The 25,609-nt window shown below is 42.8% G+C and overlaps 1 protein-coding gene across 7 annotated transcripts in view; it reads right to left on the bottom strand.

Moving 5' to 3' along the window:
- Positions 1 to 25,609, bottom strand: part of TSPAN32 (tetraspanin 32) — a 73,605-nt gene that overhangs the window by 34,653 nt on the left and 13,343 nt on the right. For all 7 annotated transcript variants that reach the window (XR_006291840.1, XR_006291839.1, XR_006291838.1 and 4 more), the window contains exon 4: positions 15,107 to 15,181. Coding sequence is in view for 3 of the 7 variants with exons in the window: in XM_037899643.2 (XP_037755571.1) it covers positions 15,107 to 15,181 (75 nt within the window). In the remaining 4 variants the exon portion in view is untranslated. The remainder of the gene's footprint in view (positions 1 to 15,106; positions 15,182 to 25,609) is intronic.

The following is a 25,609-nucleotide window of genomic DNA, read 5'->3' as shown; positions in this document are numbered from 1 at the left end:
TGGAAGCATTCTGCTACAAACTGGTTACTTTTTTGGGGGATCTTTGATATGCCACAACTGAGATCATTGGCCTCAACAGATATGCTCATTCTAAGCTCATAGTTGTCTTTAGCACAGGTTTTTTAACCTGCACGTTTATCATTTTACTGCATTTTCAAGTCATAAACGGATAACAACGCTATTCCTTCATAATCTGAGTAAGTGAATGATTTTTACAGTTTCATTTGACTCAATCTTTTATCTTTTCTGTTTTTTAAGGTGTAAAGCCATGTGTGTTCATGACACTTTAGAATCCTGGAATCATTAAAAAAAGCCAATTCCCTGCTCTGTGGAGCTTACGATCTAATTACAGTAGATTGAAAACATAACAGAACCTGGTAGGAAGGATGGTAGGGAATTTAAGCAGGAGTTAGTGAAGACAGAAGTAAACAATGGGAGCACTGTAGTCCTGCACTGATCTTTCACGCTGATAAACCCGCATAGTCAGAAATGACAGAAATTACTAATGTCATGCATGATAGGCCATGATGAGAATCTAGGATAATGGATCTTGATCATTCAAGCAGAGCCCTAATTAATAGCGAGGCCATCTGATTGAAAGACCACCAATGTTTCTGACAGTGCTTAAAAGAAGGAAGTAGACAAAGCCCCTTTTGCGATTTCCAGAACTCTGGGGCTACCTGAGGCCCACACAAGAATCATAGCTTCAAGCTCATTGGAAAGTCCCTGCTCCACCTTTGTGAGCAGACTTGTTTATAAATTACAGCAGCAGTACAGTTAAACACAAGTTTCCTTGTTTATGAACAGCAGATAACAGACCAGAATCTCATTTAACTAGCCAGCAAAGGATCACCCCAGTGGAAGGGGACTTATCTCTGGCATGGACAGAGTTGGCTTCTCCACCCCTCCAGAGGATATGTCAGAGCCCAGCAGCAGGGCCAGGGGTCTGGTAGAGCAGTTACACTATGTCAGTCCTCAGCTGCAGTAAGTTAAAGCAGCCTGGGGATCAGGCAGCCTTAACTGATTGACCCCAGACAAAATCTGCGGAGGAAGCTTTCTCTTTGGAAGGTTTTATATTTATTCAGTCCTAGGCTTTTGTACATAGTATCACAAGTGTACTTCATTTTCAACTGTATGGAAACACAACAGGAATTCTTTATATATGGGGTCTTGAGAATTACCACATTGTTAATCTATGTATCTATCCAGGCATCTAGATTAGGCTAGAAGTATTGAAAATGTTGGTTGAAGGACTTGATCCGGCTCCCATGCAAGTCAGTGGAAAAACTCCTATTGTCCGGAGCGGACAGGGCATTAGGAGTCCGTCAGTGGAGGGCTGTAGGAAAAGAAATAAGGGTGCTCTATTTAAGGAATCGTTCTTTTTTTCCCCAGAATCTTGTGCTCTCACGTATAGCAGGCAAGAAAAGATCTTCCAAAAGCTGGGGCTGGGAGGGTGAGAAGAAAGCAGGGAAGGCAGGGAACGGGGAGCACAAAGCGAAGTGAGACAAGAAGCAGGGAGCGGGAAGGCAGAATGGTGCGGGAGAGAAAGGTAGGAATACGAGACAGTGAGATGGAAGTGGACAATAAGAGGAGTGGGTGGAGCAGAAACAAGGAATTGGAAAGCGCAGCTGAGGAAGGAGGAAAAGGACTGATCTATAAGCCTGATTCAAAGCCCATTGAAGCCTCTGGAATGACTCCTACTGACTTCAGTAGGCCATAGATCAGGCTCCAGGTTGCTTTCACGCCTCTCCCATTGGTGTGAATAGGTTCTTGCTTTAGAGTTTTGAATGTCTTGGTGCAATTTGCTATTCTGTTAATAGTCTGTCAATTCCTCCCTTTAGCTCTCCTCAACAGCAACCAATAGCAGCAGCAGTAGCAATCTGGTCAGCACCACACCCCCGGTGAAAGGCTGCAGAAGTCAGTAAGGTGTTGTTTTCCCCAGGTTGCCCGGCAATCAATGGAGCCAGCTGATAGGAAGATGAGGGGATCCACTGGTTCCATTATCAAAAACAAATGAGAAACATTAAATAATTTAAAAAACCCACCTTTTGGCACATGTCACCACTAATGGGACCACAAAGGGGAATGGGCTAGATGGTGTTCAATCTGCAACAATTGTTTTGGGACTGTCAAAGAGGCATCCCATTAAAGAAGGCCCTCAGCTCACCTTCTCTTACACCTACCTTTCTCTCTTGTAACTACACATTGCTTTTTCCAAGAGGTTCCTGCACAAAACTATTAAACCTTCTGCAGGAAAATAAGCAGCAGCCAATTTAACTGTTCACCTTTTTGCCGTCCGTGCCATTTCTGTTGTAGTCTCCCCACATCCCCTCCTTCCAAAAAAATGCGCACTGCTCCACCAGTTGATACAACTGGAACAACCTAGCTGTCCTAAGTGCTTAAGCAGACACCAACCTCCATGATGTAGTTACCCGCATCACTTTCCAGCTGAGACACACAGCTCCATTTTCTGAATGGCGCTGTTTAAGAACACTACTTGGAATTAAACATCTAGGAAATCACACATGGCTTCTACTCTCACATACTCCTCTTGCCTTCCACTGAGGGAAGAGAGACTTTGCACAGCACACGATTTTTAACTGTTATTGAACATATCCCCTCCCCACCTCTTATGCCTACTAGATGGCAGTGACATAACCATGGGTGTGGCTATAATATACAGTACTAGGCAGCAGGGAGATGAAAGGTGCATTATATGTCAGGCCCAATCTTGCAATGCTCACCATGCAGGAAGATCCCAGAACCCTACCCAAAGTCCCAGTGGCTTCTGTGGAAGCCAAAAATAAAGTTGAAGCAGAAGGAAAAACATTTGAAGATTGAGTAGTGGAAGAATGTTCTTCAGCCACAAGCTTCAGACGCAGCTTGAGCTCTTCAAAAACTGCTAAATAAAAAATAAATTAATACACACCTTTTTTGAATATTTAATCAACATTTTTTTTAAACTTGAACTTATTCATTGAAATCTTGAAACAAAAAATTTACAAAAATTTCACCAGTTATAGAGCTGGTTGAAAGAAAATCCAGCAACATTTTTGCAAAAATAAAATTCTGAAGTTTCTCAAAAATGTCAGTGAAATTCTCTAAAAAACATTCAGCCCACATCTGAAATAGCTGAGAAAGAGGTAATGCCCCAAAGTACTTGAATGCAAAAATCTAGTCTAGTGACAGAAGATATGGATGATGCCCAGGAATGCAGCAGAGAAAGGCACTATGCTTCTCAAAAATATAGTACAGTATTCTACACTCTGACAGGGGAGATTCAACCTTCATAGTAGCTTGACCAAGAGTATAAATTCCCCTGCCAGAAGGAATCAGAGCAAACCCAAAACCTTGCTACATTCAGAGCTAAATGTAAAACCCACGTCTTGATGAATATAAGGGAACATGCTTAACTTTGAGAATATGCTTAAGTGCTGTCCTGAATGGGACTGTTTTCCTGATCTGAGCCTTTAAATGGGAATTATAAGAGAGTTCACAGATAATTCAAAGCTACTTCAGTCCCAGCATGTATTCCTGCAAGGAGCATTATTTTGTGCATGCAAATCTCGGTTTTACATTTTTGATACACCTGTTGTTGCATCTTCCTTTGAAAATTTGATCTTTACACTTGAAGTTTTGGCTAAAACAAGGCTAATTTCAATCCAGTATGAACTGAAGAGGGAACCAATGGCTTTGCTCTTTTCCAATTAGAACATTTTTGATCAAAAGCCCCAAATTTAGGAAATTATTTGCAAAATTTATATATAATTGTTAATTTTGCCTTTGCTCTGACATTTGAAATGCTAGGATTTTGCTGTCCTAAAGCTTCAGTCTTAAATATGCCACCCTGCTCAATAACAAAGTAATCAGCTGCTGATCTATTATGAGATGCCTTTAATTGGATTCTGCCCTTTAGAAAAGCTGAGTGGTCCCCCGGGCTACAAAGGAGGATACAGTAGGCAGAGGGAGTTGGGGAGTGAATGGCAGGCTGACAGATTAACAGATGGCTGTTAGCTGATTGCAATATTCCTGAGGACAGACATCAAGGTGGCTTATAAATCTTATAAATGGAGGGGAGGACAATCTTACATTATTGACTATAAGTCCTGGAGTGTAAAAGGTTCAGCATCTCTTGTCATCATGTACTGAAAAGGAAGATCACAGGCATTTGTGTGCAAATTCCTGTGAAAAATCTTGTGTGTACTGCATCCACCGCTCTATAAAAGCTAACCTATTAATTTATCCCCTAGATATGCAAAATACAGTACAGAATGAAGTGGTCTAATCTTTTCACCTACCTGAAGGCACTTGGGAAAACTGTTACTTATGAAAACACTTAGCAACTTATTAAATACAGGTCTTGATTTAAACAATGAAAGGAGTTTGCCACATAAAGAGAGGAGGTTCATATTCAAGCAACACACTGATCCAAAGAAAACCAGGAGACATGTTAAAATAGGCCTTTGGGACTCAAAGATTTTGATCACAGGCCCCTGGAATTTTGGGATGATGTAAGGGTTAATGTTAATCTTAGCTTCCATTTAATGAAAGCCAAGTCCAGCTCTTCTCCTGCAGAGAGCACCTTCAAATTATACACTGATGGATTGTGGCAGGAGCTGGTAATGGAAGAATCTCTTGAAAAGTATTGGCTATTCATGGCACATGCTGCAGTCACTCAGGGCCAATCTACAAGAGTTGCTAAGTCCCTGGCAGAAGTTCCTTAATTATGCTGTGAATGATTTAATACTTGGGCTTCTGCAGATTATACTGCATGGCCAATAGGAATTCCCTCCTAGCTACCAGCTAGCTCCTAACTGTCAGTGTGGCCTCTGGCCACAAGAAGTCACATCTCAGTGAGGAGCTAGTTCAGATACTGGTGCAGTGGAGGCGGGTGAGGGGATTTGGGGGTGGAGGTGCAGAGAGAGAGAGAATGCTGCCTTCCTTACCATCAGTGGCATCAGCTCTCCTGTAGTGAGAGAGAGGAGGTAACACAGGCAGAAAAAGAGGAAGGAAGGACTTGGCCCCCTTCTCCCAGGAACAGTGTGTTCTCTCAGGAGGTGGGAGTTAGAAGAAAGGTTAGCCGCACAAAGGGAGGAGGATGAGCACACACAGCAATAGCTGGCTTTTGGTGGGGAAGAGAAAGAGGTGGGTCAGGGGAGAAACAGGAACCTAGAGTGGAGAGAATGGAAAAATGGGAGGACACAGAGAAAATAAGAGAGGAGAGCAAGAGGTGGGTGAAAAGGAGCTAATGGGGAAGAGACAAAGAATGAGAGGAAAGATGCTGCTTTTCTAAAAAAGAAGAAGAGGACAGATGACAGGAGGCGGAAAAGTGGGAAGAGAGAAAATAATCTGGAGAGGGAGAAGATGAAAATAAAAAAAACAAGGAGAAAGAATTGGAAGATGGGGGCAGGGGGAACAAATGACCAAAACAACTTTTAAGTTGGAAAACTCTCTTTGTTTCCCTATATTATATTGTAATTCCCTGGCACACATCCCCGCCCCACTCCCTCCCTAGCCTTGAGAGAAAAGAATGGGATTGTTATTCTGAGTGCTTGTTATGTTAATATCACTAACTACTCTAGATTCTGTGATGAAACAATAGGAGAGAAAAGAAAAGTCCTAAGGATCACCAGAATGCCAACCCACCCACCAAACCTCAAAAGCTTGTCTCTCTCAGGGCATGTCTTCACTAGCAATGTGGCTGTGTAGTCATGGCACCAGCGCTGGGAGAGAGCTCTCCCAGTGCTGTAAAAAAACCACCCCCACAAGGTTTTTTTTCACACCCCTGAGTGAGAAAGTTTCAGCGCTGTAAAGTGGTAGTGTAGACAAGGCCTCACCCACAGAAGTTAGTCCAATAAAAGATATTACCCATCCTCACCCACCTTGTCTCACGAGACCCGATAACACATGGGGGTTCTAGAGTCAACAGGAGAATTGTGCACTGGAAAATGACATCAGATGCTGGCCACTATGCAGGCAGAGACCTTGATACGAACAGCTGGACTTCCCTTCTATGGCCAGCTTTTATGGCGGTCTCAAGTTCCTTCCCTACCACCACTATTTTAACCTAAAACCAGTCAGGTAAGTTTAGGGGTGTGGGTCAAAAATCTCGTGCTGCTGGCTCTCCCAAAAGCCTTAAATCCAACTCTGGGACCGTGTAAGTGGCTAGAAAAGTGTAATGAGCAAACATGGTGTGATGTGGGGTCTTTATAGTCACTGGAAACCAGCACAGCCATATAGCAAGTCTCCTCTGAACTTCCAGGCTTTCAAGTGAAGATACAGGGTAGTGAGTTCTGAAAAAACTGGAAATCATCAAGCCGACTTCCCAAGAACACAGTATCAGCATTGAATAGCCAGCATCAACGGAAGTGTAATAATATGCATGTACACAAATACAGACACCCTCCCCCCCCCAGACAGTACCACAGATACACACTCCATATCTACAGGCAGCACTTATACGCTATTTAGTTTTAGGCCTCCATTTTCAGATGTGACTAGTGATTTTGGATACCTCTGTTTTTGGGAGTCTAACCTGAGATACCGTAGAAAAGCCTGATTTTCAGAAAGTGCTGAACACCACCTGCCCCCTGTAAATCAGGCCCCTTTAAGGTGTCTCATGTTGGGCAACCAATAATTTTGGGGCACCCAAAATCACTCGTGACATTTGAAAAGGATTAGGCTTTAATTTTTACAGGCATTTCTATGGTGCTCAGCACCCTGGTGCAATTTCTGACCAGCTCACTCACATTAATGAATTAAGCCTCAACACCCTAGTGTGACAGGAAAAATATTGTCACAGTACTCACAAATATCTACACACATACTTCTCTCCAGACTCACCCCCACAGATGGACCTTCTTACATATGCGTACACGCAGAATACATACCCATGTAGATACTGTAAGGTAGGCATAGTTCAGAACTAATATAAGTCAAAAATAGGTTATAACAGGCTTAATGTGGTTCTACTATATACATGGTTTTCATGCTCTAACTCAAAGTGCCTACTGATAATGAATTACAGCCTAGCAGAACAGTTCTTGTATAAGCCAAAACAGCAACCATTATGCACTCAGTAATAGCTCATACTCAGCTACATCAGAACCGGTCACTGAAAGTCAAAATATTGGGCAGGACAGCAGGGCTTTTTCTGAACAGTGCCATGCAGTTTTCAACTTCTGTCTGGACAGCCACCAGAAACAAGCAGAGGAGATTTTTAATGAAATGTCTTGTTATTGATTTATGTCATGGTAAAACACCTCGAGGCCCCAGTCAGGGCCTCCATTGTGCTAGCGTTACACATCCAGCCCCTTCCACCAACTCAAAGGAGAATTATCTGAAAAAGAGATAGACACTGAAATACCCAGACAAAATATTATCGACTTGCCAGGGAAGGGACCAAAAAAATTTCTCATCTAAATTCTAGAATAATGCCCAACCTGTAAGTGAGTCCCAACAATGGAGCTGCCAAAGTTGAGAACTACCTGTTTCTCCATGATTACCACTCCTTTTTACTGTCCTCTGACTGATCCCTGCAAGCATGCTGCTACACCTAGAAGCCTCCAAGTGCTGCTTCCACTGAGATGGACAGACTCAAAGCCTTCCAGGGCTCATTAGTACTGAAGCATGTGAGCAAGCAGTAGCTGCACAGCAGAACAGTAGAGAAAAGTTTGCACCCCTATAAGGAAAACCCCAGCTCGGCAACAGCAATTGCCTATTTCTTAACCCCTAGCAATTAGTGGGGATGGGCTGTAAAGTCCACTAATGACTTGGGATGCTGTGGAGTGGAACCTCTGGGAGTTAATTCTCTATGCAAATCAGAATCCCTGGCTATCCAACATCATTGGCTAATGACAGAGCAGTCCTTTGCCAGGTGGAAGACCTCAAAAGTCACAAGTATGAAGAGCTGCAGCTTCAGCACATGACATTATAGTCTAGATGCCATTATGCAGGATACCACCACTCATCCACTCGCTTGTTAACCAAAGCCTGGTCATGTCCCTCAAAAGTAGTATGGAGTATGCATGGCATCCTTGCTCACTAAAAGCCTTATTTCCACCCAGAGATTTCAGAGCTCCTCTGAAGTTGTTTGGAAAAAATGGGTCTGTATTGTACTAACATATATGAGTTAATCTAGATAATGGGTCTACATACTGTACTTTAATTCATAGAGATCTCAGAAAGATAGGTGTTTTCTATGAGGTTCAGATTGGGAGTTCATCCCCATTCCTGGCCCTCCTTCCCTTGCTTTGTATAACATAGACAGAAAAACAGCCATCGACAGTAGTGTGGCTGACATATACATCTTTATCTTGCTTACAGATCTCCTCCTAATTGGATCAACTTTTGCTGTTTTCCTATTTCAGTCATAATTAGGACTTCCTAGTCTACAACCCTGCAGAGCTGGGATTTATTCGGCTCCCATTTTCCAACAATCTTCAGGATTGCTTGCCAATGGTTTAAGTACTACTGATTATGCAATCATGGAACAGGAAATTTACAATAAGTGCGCAAGCAGCAAGGTAAAGATTTTAGTATTTGAGGGTCCATCATGAGGATTTTTATGGTGATTGGTTACTTCAGTTTTCTTCTCTCACACTATTTTTTTCCTTGTTAGAAGTACATGAATATAAACAGGTTAGAGACCTCAGTCCGGAAAGGCTCTAAGGCAACCCAAATGTAGGAAAGAAATTTAAAATACTGAGGGATTCGTCCCTTTAGTATAAATCACAATAACCTCAGATTCATGATTCTACATTACCCTTGTAAATGATTTAACTCTAAAAGCAGAGGGAACATCAAATCTGTGTGGAATTTATGTAACTTTGGGACAAAATAAGAGACATTTCAGAGGTATGGGTCATCCTTTATAGAAAAAATATAAAACCAAGCAGATATGGAAGAGGTAGGTTCATCAAACTGAGTTACTGTGGTGATACAATACTCCCTGATCACATGTGAATCATTTCCATTTTCTGTAGATGGATCTTTAAGATGCACAGGGAGAAAAAGCATCCTCTTTTTATAGTCTTTGAAAGAGGCTTCTGTCTAGGACTACTTCAAAATTTTCTGTTGAAACTATGTTTCGATGGAAATGGGGTTTTCTATTAAATGGAAATGTTCACGGAAAGTGTCTGCTTTCTGCAGAAAATTTCAATTTTTTGTCAAAAATCAACATGCCTAAAAACTGAAAAGTTTTTGGCCCCAAACCCAAAATATTTAGATTCGACTGTGGAGTTACCATGCCTCATGTGAATTGTAATTCAGTTCTCTATGCATGGGGTACCCCTCTTGAAGTACCGGTCTATCTCTCATGATGCACAGCCTCCCCTCACGCAGAGGAGAGACCAATGTGCATCACAGCAAACATAGTCTGACCATGCTCATGAAGGAGAATAGGAGGGTGAGGTACCTCAACTACAACTTCCATGAGACACTGCTGTGCCTTTTCCAAATTGAACTATTTTGACTTTCTATCAAAATATTTTGGTTTTTCCCTGAAAAGTTGATGTATTTTGTGGATAATCCCCACTTTCCAGCCAGCTCTACTTTTATCCACTAAAGTAGTCTGACACCCATTTGTTGATGTTGACTGGTAGCACCAACTCATCTAATATCCCAAGCACATACAAACTGGGCAAGATAAAAGGTTAGTGCCTAACCTTGAGGAAAGTGCTTTTAATATAGCTCTAAATAGTTGCGCAACTTTTTACAAATGGACATAGTATCTGGGTTTGGCATTTTTTTTGTCTGCACCTCCAAAATCTGCTGTTTGATAAGATCAGCCTAGACTAGGCTCTTAGGAAACAAACAGTACCCATTTAAAATTTTGTTTTGAGAATATCTGAAAGAGTATGAGCCCGAAGTATCTTCTGTGTTCAGTCTGTCATTGAAATAGGCAGACTCAGCTCTTTTCTCCATTTTTCTCAGACTCATCACAAACAGGCTACTGCAGGAAGTACAGCCCATTTAGGAGATTTTCTACAAAGTGGATTGCGTTACCATATTTCTTAATAAGTCCTCTTATGGAGTGTATGTTGTGTGAAGGCAAAGTCTCTACTTACCTATAACTATATATCTGTGGGTAACTGTTGGGAGAGAGTGAGCGCTATTTGACCATGTATTCGTTACAAATACATTTAAAGGACGCTCTTCCACCATGTGTCATGTCCTTTATCCTGAATATCCCTTTTACCAACTCCACATTTTTAACAGCTGCTTTACCTATCTTTACCTTTAAGGCACAAGTTATCCCATAGTGATGCATAAACTGCTAGCAAGATTGGATCTTGGAAATGTTGAAATTTACCGTAGATTACTCCACGTTGCTGAGAAAACTGGATTCTCCCTTTATGGTGTAGGAAGCTGTGTATGATGGGAAAGGCACGGAGCACAGTAAATGGTGTGGCCATCTACTTTTCAATATTAAACCAAAGCCAGTGCAGTTGAACGATTTTACAATGTGTCTTGTGTGAAAGGCCATGTTATAAAGAGTCTGGTAAATCCAGGTTTCAGCTCTCCAAGCTCTTTAAAGGATGTTGTGTGATAAGCAGGATTGTTTCCTTTTCTCACAGATACTGTGTGATTAGCAGATAAAGCAGAGAACTTCACTAGTAGCAGACTCAATACATTATCCTAGGACACTTGTTCATTTTGACAAATTCAGTTCTGCCCATTGAGGAAAGAGAAGAAGCTGCCACCTCACAATGTGATTATAACAGACTGAAGGAGGAGGGGGCACACTTACTACATCAGACAAGGAATCGGGGGAGCCGTGGGGGAGCGTGCTGACCCAAGCTAGGAACAGTAGGGGTAGATCCTCACTGCTTTTAGTAGAGGAGAAAGAGCTATGCTTTCTTTCTGCTCTCTTACTTGCCAATTAGATAAACTTACCTGGCAACAACTATGCCTAGCTGTCTCAGCGATGGAGAAGATATTAGATTGATAAGAAGGAACTGATCCTTTCTCTCACACCACTGAAAAGACAACTTAGTGCTGGTCAAACTATGAGAGGAAGAGGGGAGAATTTCAGAAAATCTTAAGTAGTTTTCAGTCTGCATGTTTTCCACGTTTGAGATTTTTTTTGTTTCATTTCATCCCTCAATCTCCCCTTCTATTCCTTTTCTTACTGAAAATGGGTCAGAGGAAAAGTGAAAATTGGGGTGTGGGGGGCAGGGGGACGGTGGACTGAATCCTTCATTTTCCAATTTGATCAAAAATACTGAAAATTCCTGAAAACATGTATTACCTATTTTGAAAAAAAAAATAGGTCATTTCATCCAATGAAAACATTTTTGGTTTAAAATCCTCACTGAGCAGACATCAGAGCAGAAGACTGGCAATTCCTATTGAAAGGGTGGCTTGGGGCAAAAAAAAGATAAGTGTGTCAGAGCAGTCTGGCCTGGCATACCCCCTTCACCACACCACAGCATGACATGCACACCTATCTCAATTTCCCCTTGCAAAATCCCCAGTAAATCCACTTCAGGCTGTCTTGCCTGAATAATACCCCTCCCTGGGGTCAGTGTATCACCAAAATACAGTTCATTAAATTCCTGACAGAAGTTCCAGACATAGTCCATTTCCCACATCCAGCGTATATAGTCCTTAAACCCCTTCCCAGAGTGCACCCCCACCACCTTCTCTGCCGGGAGTTCTTCCATATCACACTCCAGTATCTTCCACTACACCTAGGCTCCTCATCTGTCCTCTTCTTCTTTCGCTCTGCCAGGGCAGCCACTTCAGCCCATTCAGCTGGAGTGCAATTCCACTCTTTCCAGTGGGAATCCCTTCCGCCTCTCTGCTGGGAGATCATCTTTACTAGGGAGCATCCCTCACTCCCTCTGGCCCTCTCACTGTTCCTCTGAGTCCAGCTCTCTGGTGTGGAGATGTCCGTGGGTAAGCCCCTCTGCTGCTTCCCTGCTTTCAGCCCTCTCATGTCCTCCAGCCCCTGGCTCTCTGGCTTGGGGAAATCAGCCAACAAACCCTTTTGCTGCTGTCTGTGCCTTCAACCTTCCTCCAAGGAACACCTTCGGCTTCCTTCTGGGACTTTCCACAGACCCCTGGTACCTGGCAGCTCTCACCTGCCCCTGATTCCCTGTCAGGCAGCTCTGATTCAGCAGGTCCCTCTCTCTCTCTCTCTCACTGGGTCTCGCCCCTCAGATTCTCTCCGGTCCTGTATAGCCCCATGTGCTGCCAGGACCTCTTAAATAGCCAAACGGGAGCTCCTGTTCTAGCACAGGGCAGCTGGACCTACTTAATTTATTTCATGTCATCCTGTGACAGAGTGACATGAAAATATGCAGGAAAACCCCTCCCCCCAATCACAACACTCATCAAAACAATTTGGGGTTTTTTTGTGACAAATATCTATATTAATTTGATATACTATTTTTCTTGTAAATCTAAATTTCCCGCTCCCATTATGTCTGAAATAAAAAATGTCTTTAAAATATCCTATTTATGTAGTGGAATTACTCAAGGCAAACAGTATGCATCTCTGAACGATTTCTTGTCTCGTAACACTGTTTTTTTTAAAAAATCTCTTATCACAAGCATATTTTGCAAAGGCATCCAACCTGGGATGTTGTGATCTTGGCCTCCTTTCTGCGTTGATTAATGCTAAACATTTTCTTACGAAAAAGTCACTGTGTGGCAATGTTAATAGCTTTAGCTACAGCTACGGAAAATACACAAAGACCATGCAAAAATCCTTTTTACAGCCTTCTCAGTGCACTCAGTACTGATGGGCAACACACTCACGATTGCAGGCAATGGCCTCTCAAATACAGGCTGACAAATGGGTGGTGATTATGTGATAATAATAGATCATCTTTTAATGACCCATCCAGGTGACCCTCACAGGAATTTGAACTGCTGCAGACTTGGGATGCTCAGAACACATTTCCCAGGCCAGTTGTAACCTGCATTAACCTAGCGTGGGTCTTTGTTTCCCTCTAGTCTAATCCTGCCAAAAAGGGTAGTTTTTCAGTCCTATTTTGAGGTCTGAAGAAAACAACCATGCAGTCACATGCCAGGATTTAAAGAAATTGTTCTGTGTGTCACATCAGAAGGGTAACAATTTCTTCCAATACCATATGAGTTCTCTAAAAGATTGCTCACAGGATTATTCTAATCATTCATCTCTAACATGGAACTAACTTAAAGGCTTTGATGATTACTCTGCGTACCCAGGTTCTGGGAAATTATTAATTGGAGTCTTATTCCATTTGACTTCTTCAGAGCTCATGTTACAGGTAACAATAACACTTAATGAAGCTTCTGCATTTCATTGGTTGGCTTTAATCACTAAGGAAATAAAGGCTGGCTCCAAATAGAGTTACTGACATTTTAAAACCATAGTAATTAAGCTATCTGGATTGTTTGGCAAGCTAGGTTCAAGCAAACGATATCTATTTGAATATGGCCAAATGTATATTCATGCATCCGGGAACAAAGTATGTAGGGTGCACATACAGGATGGTGGGCTTTGAAAAGGACTTGGGAGTCACGGTGGATAATTAAAAGCTCCCAGTGCAACATTAGGAGTAAAAGGGCTAATGAAATCCTTGGATATATGAACAAGGGAACATCAAGTAAGAGGAGGGAGGTTACATTACCTCTGTAACTGGCACTGAAGTGACCACTGCTGGAATACTGTGTCCAGTTCTCGTATCCACAATTCAAGAAGGATGTTGATAAATTAGAGAAAGTTCAGAGAAGAGTCACGAGAATCATTAAAGGATTAAGAAAGCAAACACTCGAGTAGCTCAATCTGTTTAGCTTAACAAAGAGACTGTTACGGGGGTGATTTGGTCACAGTCTATAAATACCTACTTGGGGAATGAAATTTGATAGAGGACTCCTCAGTCTAGCAGACTAAGGTATAAGATGATTCAATGGCTGCAAGTTAGACAAATAAGGAATGGAAATAAGGTGCAAATTTTTAACAGTGAGGGACCACAGGAACAATTTACCAAGGGTCATGGTGAATCCTCCATCCCTAGACATTTTAAAATCAAGATTTAGAAAAAAATCAAAAAGATATACTTCAATGAAATCCTATGGTGCAGTTTACAGGAGGTCAGGCTAGATGAATATCACAATAGTCCCTCGTGCCTTTATAATCTATCAAAAAGTGTTCTGTTGCTTTAAGAGTGAACTGTGCTCTCTCATTACAGGAAAAAGTCTCATGGTCATTCATCCTGTGTTGTTCTCCTGGCAAACTAGTTTTAAAACCACCCACCATGATTATCGCCCTAAAGGGAAGAACTAGTAGAATCAACCAGATCATAATCCACAGAACGTAATGTTTAATATCACCCACATTCAATTAATTGACCAGGTGCCACTGCAGTCTAGATCACTTCAGGATTACAAGGATTAAGCAGAGGTGAAAGGTACCACGGGGAACTAAGCATCAAACTCTGACTCGTCAGCTTCTTCAGTCAGTAGACCACTTTGCAAGGGAAAGATGATCTCATTCCCCCCTCTGACAATCCCACCACTTGATTCTCAAAATGGTACATTCCACATAGACCACTGTGAATTCATGGTCCACAGTCTGAGAACGACTGTTCTTGTAAAGATGGTCTTCCAAATGAGACCCAGTGCAGTATCTTCCTGAGTTTACAGACAACATGAAATGACGACTCCAAGAGCTGTGAACTGACCCTGATTCATTCATTTCAATGTGGTGGCGACCCAAGAATGATATTCAAGTTGATGGTTTCACTATTTCATTGCTGACAGTTTTAACAAACACATTAGCTGGATGTTTCCATCTCCTGAATATCATTGCCGATAAAGGAAAATTCAGACTGGCCAGAACCTATCCTCAATCTTTTTGCAAAGCTCCCAATTGACATTAGTGGGAAGCAGAACTGGCTGAAATTGAAAAGTTTTTGAGACAAAACATGGGTTTTGAAAGGAGCAAACATTCTGGCAAAACGTTTACGTTCTTCTATGTTTTTTACAGAAATTATTTGAAACAAAATCTCCCCTCCCCCCCGCCCCCAAGGTGTTTCTTTTTTGGTAGCAGTCATTGCTATAGGATCACCATCTGATGACTGATTCTTGGTATTTCTTAGTAAGAAACACTTACCTCCCTGTTGTTGGTGTATCTCCAGAACGCAGCCTGTATCAGTGCACAGAAAACAATGGCAAAACAGAAGAATCCCTGAGGATAAAGAGAAAGCACTGTTACTTGCAGCATTTCCTCTCAGGGGCTAAAAATATTTATGTGAAAACACAGTAGGAGAATAGTTAATTATATTGGCTTTGGCAGGTTTAATGCAAGTCACAGTTAAAAGTTAACTTCTTTTAAACAACCCTCAAAATCTCAGTCACTTAAAGGGAGCCAGCTACACAGTGGTTTTAAAATTCCCTGGCAGGGACCATAACTACACAACGGCCTTTAAAGGATGTTCAGTAGAAGAGCATGTTGTGTACTATAAAGTTGCTAACCTATTGCTTTAGGTTCTACCAAAAAAAAAAAAGTGAAATTAAGAAATTAGATTTAAAACATGGTTCTATTCTGAAGTGAGACTATGTGAAAAACTGCACCTTCCTACTCAAGAGATCCAAACTCCCCGTGTGTATTCAGAGCCTGTCCGCTCAGTAGAGAGAGAAAAATATTAACAGTTTTTTTGCCTCAATAACACTGCAGAGCCAACAGCTATGAGAGAGTGAGCTGGATTCTGTTCTGGCCTGTGCTTCAGAGTTGTTAACTAAGTTCCAACTGCAAAGCCAAGCTGATTCTTACTGACTCCAGTCGGGGTTGTGCAGGTGTAGGACTGCACAGGTGTAATCAAGGTCAGAAACTGACCCAGAATAGTATGGCTAGTGATAATGATAAAGAAGCCAGAAAGAATGCAGGCTGGCTTTCCTATTCTTGATGAAGTTTACAGGGCTGGCTGTTAGAAAAGCCATCTCTTTAGTTGCAGAAACCAAACCAAACCAACACTATCTGGAGATTGAGTGAAATGTGGGATGCCTGTCATAAGGATAAGACCAATGGATCCTGCTTACCTAAAAGGAACATGACAGTAAAATGTTTAAAGCCCAATGGATCCTGAAGCTGAATCCAGAATTTCATTGAAAACTAACATTTTGTGAAAAATTGTCAACATTTTAAACATTTCTTCTCTTTTTCGGAAATTTTTCTATGGCTTCATTAAATGGATGTTTTAATTGAAATGTTACAAAATATATCTAAAAAATGTTGAAATTTTTAGTTTACCAAAACCCAGCTTTCAGGAAGAAACAAAAAAAGTCGATGTTGTCAATACAATGTGATAAAAAATATTGATTAAAAATGTCACAAACTTTTGCAAAAAATGGGATATGTTTCCATTTTGAACCCTGAAAAATGAAAACACTGACATTTTCTGCAAAATCATTTTCATGTGTTTTGACCCTTTCTAGCGTGAAGTACTTCACGCTATAACATTGAGAAAGCACCACATACATTCTCAGGGTTTTGTTCCGAGAACCGGACTTCTGTGCCTGTGTTTCTGGACTCAAGATTTCCCTGTTTACAAGCTAGGCCTGTTTGGGTATGAGAGACTCCAGGAAAACATTGGCATAGATTATTAAGAAACAGCTTGCATTTTTCTATGTACAAAGTTATACAAAACTGACTACGTGGGCTGTCTTTACATGGTCCATGTGTTTAGTGCATGCCCAATCTCCTCTTTCTGTACTCAAAACTGATCAAAATGTTTTCTTTGATGACAAGTGCCCTTTCTGTAAAATAAATGAAAAAATTCTGGTTTTTGACAAAAGCCAAAAAAACTAATTAAGTGTCCTGCTTATTTATATGTGGTACGCTTTGGTGCTAACAACTTGATATTACTGACCTACACCTTAGAGCTTGCCAGGTTCCCCCAAAATTCCTTCACTATGGGATAACTCCATCCAGCAATTGGATATTGTCCTCCTATTCCAGCTTTTTAGTTCAATTCATTCTGGACCATGAGTATCTACTCTTCCAAGCCACTCCTGTCTAAATTAATAAAAGCTCAAACCAACATAGACATAAAGGAATAGGTTCCTTCCTTTGTTTCCTCCCCTGTTGACATAAGTCTGTTTTTCTATATTGTGGGAAATGAACTAAAGGTTTGTGAACCAGTTCATATGTTTGTTATTGTGACCAAGGGCAGGTCTATACTACGGCAGGGATCAATGCTCTGAGCTCGATCCACTGGCAGTCAATTTAGCGGGTCTAGTAAAGACCTGCCAAATCAACTGCAGATCGCTCTCCAGTCGACCACTGTACTCTACCCGCGACGAGAAAAGTACGGTAAGTCGACGGGAGATTTTCTCCCATCGACCCCCCGCGATGTAGACCCCGCGGTAAGTCGACCTAAGGTACGTCGACGCCAGCTATGTTATTCACGAAGCGTAGCATAGGTCGACTTACCATGGTAGTGTAGACACAGCCTAAGTCAAGGTCCCCCCGCCTCAGCTGAATCCTGACAATACATAATTGAAATCAGACTGGCTCACCTGTCTGTTAGTATTGTTAAAATAGGTATTAGAATTATAAGAATGTGTTTAGACTTCATGGAATGCTTGTCAATTGCTGACTGCATGTATTAATTTCACTTAACATCTGTATCCCATATTATATAAGGTAATATTTGAGTGTTGCATTGTAAGCCCTGCAACTGTATCAATCACCAGACAGGAGAGAGACATTAACTAGTGTAAAGTGCTGATCTCTAACAGAATGTGTTACATCCTGGCCAACAAGGAGGCCCATCAACACCAGATGGATTAGAGTGGAACATTAAAGAGGACAAAAAAAATTGTTGTTAACTCTCATCCCTTCCCCCCACCATGAAGATGAGTCTTGCAAGTGAATTCCTCCCATCAGCTGAGTTTGCAGCTCAAAGCAGGAGGGAAGGTAGGGAATAAAAACTCCTAACAAGAAGGAACTCTGGGCCTGTCTGCACATAAACTGCTACAGCAGCACCACCGTCGTGTTTCAGTGGAGACTTTCCCATCAGCGCAGGTAATCCACCTCCTAAACAGATGATAGCTATATCGACGGGAGAATTCTCCTCTCCACCTAGAGCTGTCTACACCGGGGGTTAGCTCTGTTAAAGGTATGAAAAATCCATCCCTGAGTGACACAGTTAGAGTGACAGTTATGCTGACCTAATTTCCTAATGTAGATGAGGCCTGTATCTTTATGCTGCCCGGACTCAGGGCGGCGGGGGGGCGCAAGGATTACTAGGTAGAAGCAAAACCTCGGTTAGTCCTAAAGGACTATATAGAGTAGGGGTCGGCAACCTTTCAGAAGTGGTGTGCCAAGTCTTCATTTATTCACTCTAATTTAAGGTTTTGCGAGCCAGTTAATACATTTTAACGTTTTTAGAAGGTCTCTCTCTATAAGTCTATAATATAGAGCTAAACTATTGTTGTATGTAAAGTAAATAAGGTTTTTAAAATGTTTCAGAAGTTTCATTTAAAAGGAAATTCAAATGCAGTTCTTATCAGTTTAGTGTGATCCTTGCCCTTGCTTTTCCTTGCTGAGTTTTTCAATGTCTGGCACATATTTGGATATTTTAAGTTGCACACAGGCTTCTGAGTGATCAGTTGTTAACCGGTTCCACGAGGGACAGAGGACAGATTTCATGTGTGAAAATACCTGTTCACACAGGTATGTGGATCCAAACGCTGAAAGCATTGCAAACGCAATTTTCTTCAAACAGTTAAATTTCACTGGCAGGGACATCCAGCAAGTCAGAATAGAGGCCCCATGATCTCTCTCAGTAGCTTTAAGTGCAGTCTGCAGATCTCCACACTTTGATGCCCACAATTCTGACCTTTTTAACTGAATGAGCTACATTTCAAAATCTTCAGCACCCATCCACTCAAATACAGACAAATCCAAGTGGCTTTCGTTGAACTTTTCAGGTTTAATTAGAAAAGAAAGCATTGGGCCAAATCACTGGAAATCTTGAAATCTGTCAAAAAATTCTGATTCCAGTTCTTGCGTGTACATTCCAATCTCATCGACACTGACAGTGCAACGTGTCAATAGCTCTTTTATGTGTTGGAAGTAGCAGAAAGTCAAAGTTCGAATATCCCGAGAAAAAACTGCTAGTTTTACAACAAATGCCTTCCAGGTTTCATAAAGTTCCAGAACCGTTTGCCCTGAACCCTGGAGACGGAGGTTGAGTTCGTTTAGGTGAGCGGTGATGTCAGTTAGAAAGATGAGCTTACACAGCCATTTGTCATCATCCAGTTTGGGGTAGTTTTGTCCTTTTTCTGACAAAAAGGCATTGATTGCATCAAAACAGTTTACAAAGCGCACCAAACCCTTGCCCACAACTTAGCCATCAAATGTTGCTGTGACGTGAAATGAACGGACATCTAACTTTGCTTTCTTAGGAGCTGACATTTTGTCAAATGTACCCCTCAACTTACAGTGAGGAAAAAAATCGCGACAGACGGCACGCACAACATCAAATGCAATGGGCTGTTCCACGTGACGTGATAGTGATGTAAGCAGCAAATCAGGACTTAAAAATATCCCAGTACAGTGGCACTGCAACAATTTTTAAGGTGGGGGTGCTGAGCTGCTCCCCCTCTTGCCCCTGTCTGCACCCCTCACTGCCCCAGGCTGGGGCAGTGGGCCATAGCTGGGGGCAGCTGCAGAGTCCCGAGCTGGCGACCAGGACCTGGGGCCAGCAGTGGAGTGCCCGGGACCAGTGGCTGGGACCTGGGACTGGAGGCGGGCTGAGTGGGGGCCGGTGGACGGGACCCCGGGTGCCAGGGGGCCAGCAGTAGGATCCCAGGCCGGGAGCAGAGCCCCTGGGACCGGTGGCTGGGACCCAGGCAGTGTGAGTGCCACTCAAAATCATCTCGAGTGCCGCCTTTGGCCACGTGCCATAGGTTGCTGACCCCTGATATAGAGCTCGGTTTTCATAGACGCTTCTATTTCTTTTTGAAATTTAACATTGGAACTCATTTGTGTGTGTGTATGTTTACCTGCTTTAACACTGTATATAACTCTCATTTCCTTTTCCTATATAGTAAATCTTTAGATAGTTTATTACAGGATTGGCTACAAGCATTGTCTCTGGTGTGAGATCTAAAGTGCAATTGACTTGGGGTAAGTGGCTGGTCATTTGGGTTTGGGAGTAACCTGACTATTGCTGTGATACTTGGTGTAAGTGACCATCTATCACAAATATAAGCTTCTTACCTGAGTGACAAGACAGTTCACAGGTTTCAGAGTAGCAGCCGTGTTAGTCTGTATTCGCAAAAAGAAAAGGAGGACTTGTGGCACCTTAGAGACTAACCAATTTATTTGAGCATAAGCTTTCGTGAGCTACAGCTCACTTCATGTGATTCAGCTGTAGCTCACGAAAGCTTATGCTCAAATAAATTGGTTAGTCTCGAAGGTGCCACAAGTACTCCTTTTCTTTTTGTGAAGACAGTTAAGAGTACTGTAGGGAACGGTCTGTGTCATGTTTAGGCTGTTACAGCACCTCAGGAGTTTACACATGATCACTGGTTGGTGAAATCTAAGTATAGAACTTACAATCAAATTTGGGGTTTGTGCCCTGGTTTGTAAGAGTCTGCCCTGAGGTTGGCACTCATGCTTTTGAATTACTGCAGGACAGCTTGACAGTTATAACCCCAGGAATGTTTTTCACGAGATTATGTTTCCTGACTTGCAACTCTTCTCTGCCTGTTCAAGTTCAGAGACATCAGGCTGGATTCTCTGGCTTACTCCATTAGCTTTGTGCTGCAGGGATGGAATCCGATCACAACACAACAGATTCCCTTTGACTGTAGGGGAGCCCTCGGTATGTACAGAGCTGGCGTAACTGTTCCTATGCCAGTCACCACACTGTGAGCAGGGAAGGCTGTGGCCAGAGCATCGCTGGGGACCCTTACCAGCTGCTAGTAGAAAGAGCAGCCTTCCATAACTAGTTCCATTGTGGCTTCCTCCCCTCTTCTGCACTGAGCGAAAATTCAGTACAGCAGAGAATGTGGGCCATCATTTGTTTTTAAGGAATTAAACGATAATCATGGGGGAGGAGGGGGGGGAAAGATACCCAGCCTTTCTAAACCTCAGCCATGCAGTGCATTAGCAATAGCTAGTCAGTTGACTACAACGACCCTCAACGCAGTTTTTGCAGCAGGGCTCAAGCACTAAAAAAGAAGAGCCAGAACTCATGATTTCAACAAGAATACGCTATAACAGTACCCGAAAGAGGCTTTTAGGAAAATTCCAATATTTTTAGCATGAATAATCATTGGTTTACTTTACAGTTATCCGAGGTACTGGAATGCTGCTTCGGCTCCCCCCAAAAGTGCCAGAATCACTCATGCACTGTTTTATGGTCAGTTTTCAGGGAACAAGCACACTTTGAACTGGCCAGATGAGGCTTGATTTTGTTATTAATAAGGCTTCCAAGAAACAGGTACACACCTTTGTTCAGGTAGGACTATGCACCTCTGTAAACCAATCCAGTGCTCTACTGACCTGGATGAATATGGCAGAAGATGATGAAGGGAGTGGACTTTGAAAGAATTTGATATAGGAAAAATGCAATCTATATGTTTCACTTTGATCAAGTTAGAGTCAGTCTGGACAGTGGATATTGCACAAATTGCTTGCATTTCTCCTTCAGGCCTAGAGATGGCAGATTCTCTGTAACTTGAAGACTTTAAATCAGGGGTGGACAAACTTGCTGGCCTGAGGGCCACATCTGGGTATGGAAATTGTATGGCGGGCCATGAATGCTCACAAAATTGGGGGCTGGGGTGCAGAAGGGGGTGAGGGCTCTAGCTGGGGGTCAGGGCTCTGGGGTGGGGCCAGATATGAGGAGTTCAGAGTGTGGGAGGATACTGTGGGCTGAGACCGAGGGGTTCAGAAAGCGGGAAGGGGATCAGGGCTGGGGCAGGGGGCTGGGGCATAGAAGGGTGTCAGGGGTACAGGCTCTGGGCGGTGCTTACCTCAAGCAGCTCCCAGAAGCAGCGGCATGTCCCCTCTCCAGCTCCTCTGCAGAGGCACAGCCAGGCAGCTCTGCATGCTGCCCCATCTGCAGGCACCTCTCCTACAGCTCCCATTGGCTGCGGTTCCTGGCCAATGGGAGCTGCGGGGGCAGTGCTTGGGACGGGGGCAGCATGCAGAGCCCCCTGGCTGCCCCTATGCATAGGAGCCACAGTGGGGACATGCTGCTGCTTCGGGGAGCTGCGCAGAGTGGGACAAGCCCCTGACCCTGCTCCCTGGATGGAGCGCCAGAGCGGGGCAAGCCGCGGACCCCACTCCCCAGCAGGAGCTCGAGGGCCAAATTAAAACATCTAGAGGGCTGGATGTGACCCCGGGCCGTAGTTTGCTCACCCCTGCTTTAAATCATGATTTGAGGACGTCAGTAACTCAGCCAGAGTTATGGGTCTATTACTAGAATGGGGGGCGTCAGATTCTGTGGCCTGCGATGTGCAAGAGGTCAGACTAGAGATGATCCATGATGATCCCTTCTGACCTTAGAGTTTCTGAGTCTATGAGAATAGATCGAAAATGCACAGTATTACTGACAATATTTCAGGCTCTCCAGGGCAACTATCTGACACCATGGATTGTGAGGTCACACAGTGTCCAATAAGCTGCTGAAATATTATAACACACCAGACTTTCAAAGCCTAAAACTATAAGGCAAGTAGACAGAAATGCTGTCATGTGTCAATACAAAAAGCTATACAATGTGATGGCTTGGAGAAGGAGGCTCAGCTATAGCAGTTAAACTTCCCTATGGACTAGCCACCACTAGTTCTTGATTTCTTTGTAGGCTTTAACAGAGGAGCCAAGAGAACCTGCGCTGGGAGGGTGACCCACGCGTGTCCCTTTTCTAGTGGAATCAAAGCTGGGAATCACAGCAGTGACTGAACTATCTGTTGACAGCGGCTGCAAGGAACTGCAACAGTGTGCAGAATATCTGGGTAGAGCCCCAGAGGAGTGATGTCATGGCTCTGAGACAGAGCCAAAGACAACGCTGTCCCTCTATGCTCTCCTTTCTGAAGGGACAATTTTCCACAACTCCCCACAACTGGATCATAGCAACAAACCGACTGTACAGTGGTAAAATTTTAACCCTTGAAAGCATAAGAGAACCGAAGTCAGGAATGAAATCTAGAGGAGAGATTGAGAGGCTGTTCCAAGACCTGTTCCGATTACTACTCACTAGAGCTGGTCACATTTTCCACATTTTTTTCCACAATGAAAAAAGGACGCTTTTTTTTTTTAAAAACAACCCACCAACACTTTTCGTGAAAGATTATCAGCTTTTCCTGTTTTTGATGACATTTTCCAAGGTATTTTAACTCAAATTTTTACTCAGTACCAATATGAAAATATGGTTTTCAGAAAATGAAAAAAAAAAAAGATTATGAAAAAGGTTTCATGAAAAATTTCAATAAAGATACTGAAAAAAATTCATAACCTCCCCACCCCTGTCAAAATTGGTACATTTTCAATGCTGCCAAATGGAAATAATTTCAAAATGTGGCACAAAATCAGTTTCTGCTTTCCCCCCAAACTATTATACTACTCATAAAAATCTCTCAAATGTATCAGATTATTTTGTAGTTTAAGACCCTTCTCCACATCTCCCACCATGTCTGCCCACTCCTTTGCCTGTCTGTGTCTGCTCTACCAGTCTTTATTTTATGTAATTTGTTACCAGTACTGAAATTTGTACCCTGTTGGGAGATCTCCCTCCATCCAGGCTATGATATATAATTACATGACTCCTAGAAGTACTCATAAATGAATTACAGGCTGCTTGTTTATTTCCTAGCCAGAGGGTTTGAGGGTTTATAATCGTATTAGAAGGTATTCTTAAAAACAAGTAGCTGTATTTAAATACAAACAGCCAAGGTTGCCTCTTCTTCACACCCCCCAGAATCTAAGACGACTGCTATGAGCTTGTTGCAAGATGATGCAGTACATTTTCTTGTATGAGATGTAGCACATTCAGCCCCATCAAATGCTGTCACTGAGCTAATAATTAGTTACTCCTTTATGAATTACCTTGTTTTCCTTCTTGCTGCAAGGAATAATTTGTCTTCTGTAGACTTGGCAGAATCCATAGAAATGTTTTCCAGTCCCCTGACTGGCCTATCTTTTTATCTACCTTCCTCACGTTCACCCTTTAAATGAAAAGCTTGCTGGACTTCACCTTCCCTTCTCATTCAGTGCAGTCAAACTAAGATCTTATGCCGCATACAATTAGTGGCCCTGTCCTCAGTTGTGGTGGGGCTGCTTTGCACCACTCAGCTAACACAAAACACCACCAGAACTGGCAGAACCAGCCTCAGGATGGTCACTCTGGATTAAGGAGAATCCTCTGGTGGCAGAGACTGCGTTCAACTTCCTACAACCCACTCCCGTAGCCAGAAGAGGGGCTGCCCCATGCCCTAGCAATCCCCAAGAGCTGTAACAGCCCCTTGGGGATATTGGAAGCTATAGTAAGTTAGACATGAAGGCTGCTCTTATGCCAGGTGACCGGGCCCAACACAGTGGCCCAGGATCAGGGGAGTGGGTAGGCTGGCTTCAAACTATCCTTGCACTCTTCCTCCTGCGCTGTGGTTGAACACTGCTTGACCACAGTCAATATATTTACGGTACAGTTACATTAACCGGACTTTTATTTCATCACTTGTTTAATCTGTGCAAAAGAAAAAAATTACTTCCCCATTCTTCCACTGCCAGGAAGCAGTATTCTGTTTTTCTCTTTCTCCATATCTCCTAAGAAGCTGATGAGCTCTGTCTGCATGAGAAATCAATGTAGTGCTCTCTGGCTGAATGCAGCAAGAATTCTGTGTAGTGCTGGCTCTACCTGTGTCAGTTTCTTCGGGAGGCTGTGCAGCTTTAAATCAGCCCAGGTAGACTGATTTCTTATTGCTGACTGGTGCATAATTGATGTAAGTACAGGCTCAGCCTAGGAAGCAGATGACTGCTAAAGCAAGGCATCGAAGTGCACTGCTGTGCTGTTATGAATCCCTAACACACTTGCCTACAATTACACATCTGGGAGCAGTAAAGCAAACAGCTTATGCTAAATGCCTGCCAGAGTGGTACGTCACTCTGAACTACACCAAAAGGCTGAGCTGGATCAGACAGGGACTGAGGATTTTTCTTCTTGATCACTGGGCTGGAACCAGTCTTTCGAATACAGTTTACTGGTCCTGAAAACATTCTGTTCTGGTCTAGCACTGTTTCCAGCCCTAGAACGTTCAGTTATTGGATTTTTAAGATGCACCGTTCTGATTGCCATATTACTTTCTTTATTTTTCTCTCCCTTCCTCTGCACTTCTGACAAAACTTCAATACCCAGTATCTCGAACTGCTAGAGTCGGAGATTTTTATTTTAAACTAGCCCTTCTAGAGAGACTGCTATTTCCTTTCCTCCTTCATTTCAATTCTGACATGGCTTCGGACGCTACCAGAATGACAGGACATTTAAATTCACTGATCTGCAGTATGCCATTGGAAAGCAACGATTCAAGCTTTGCCAAGGATACTGTATCAGTTCTTATCCCTCACAGTTGATGAGACAGACCATAAAACTCTCACAGGCCG

Source organism: Chelonia mydas, chromosome 6, assembly GCF_015237465.2.
Source record: "Chelonia mydas isolate rCheMyd1 chromosome 6, rCheMyd1.pri.v2, whole genome shotgun sequence".
Lineage (NCBI taxonomy): Eukaryota > Metazoa > Chordata > Testudines > Cheloniidae > Chelonia > Chelonia mydas.
The sequence above is the reverse complement of the archived record's forward strand: the minus strand, read 5'-3'. Positions and strand labels throughout refer to the sequence as shown.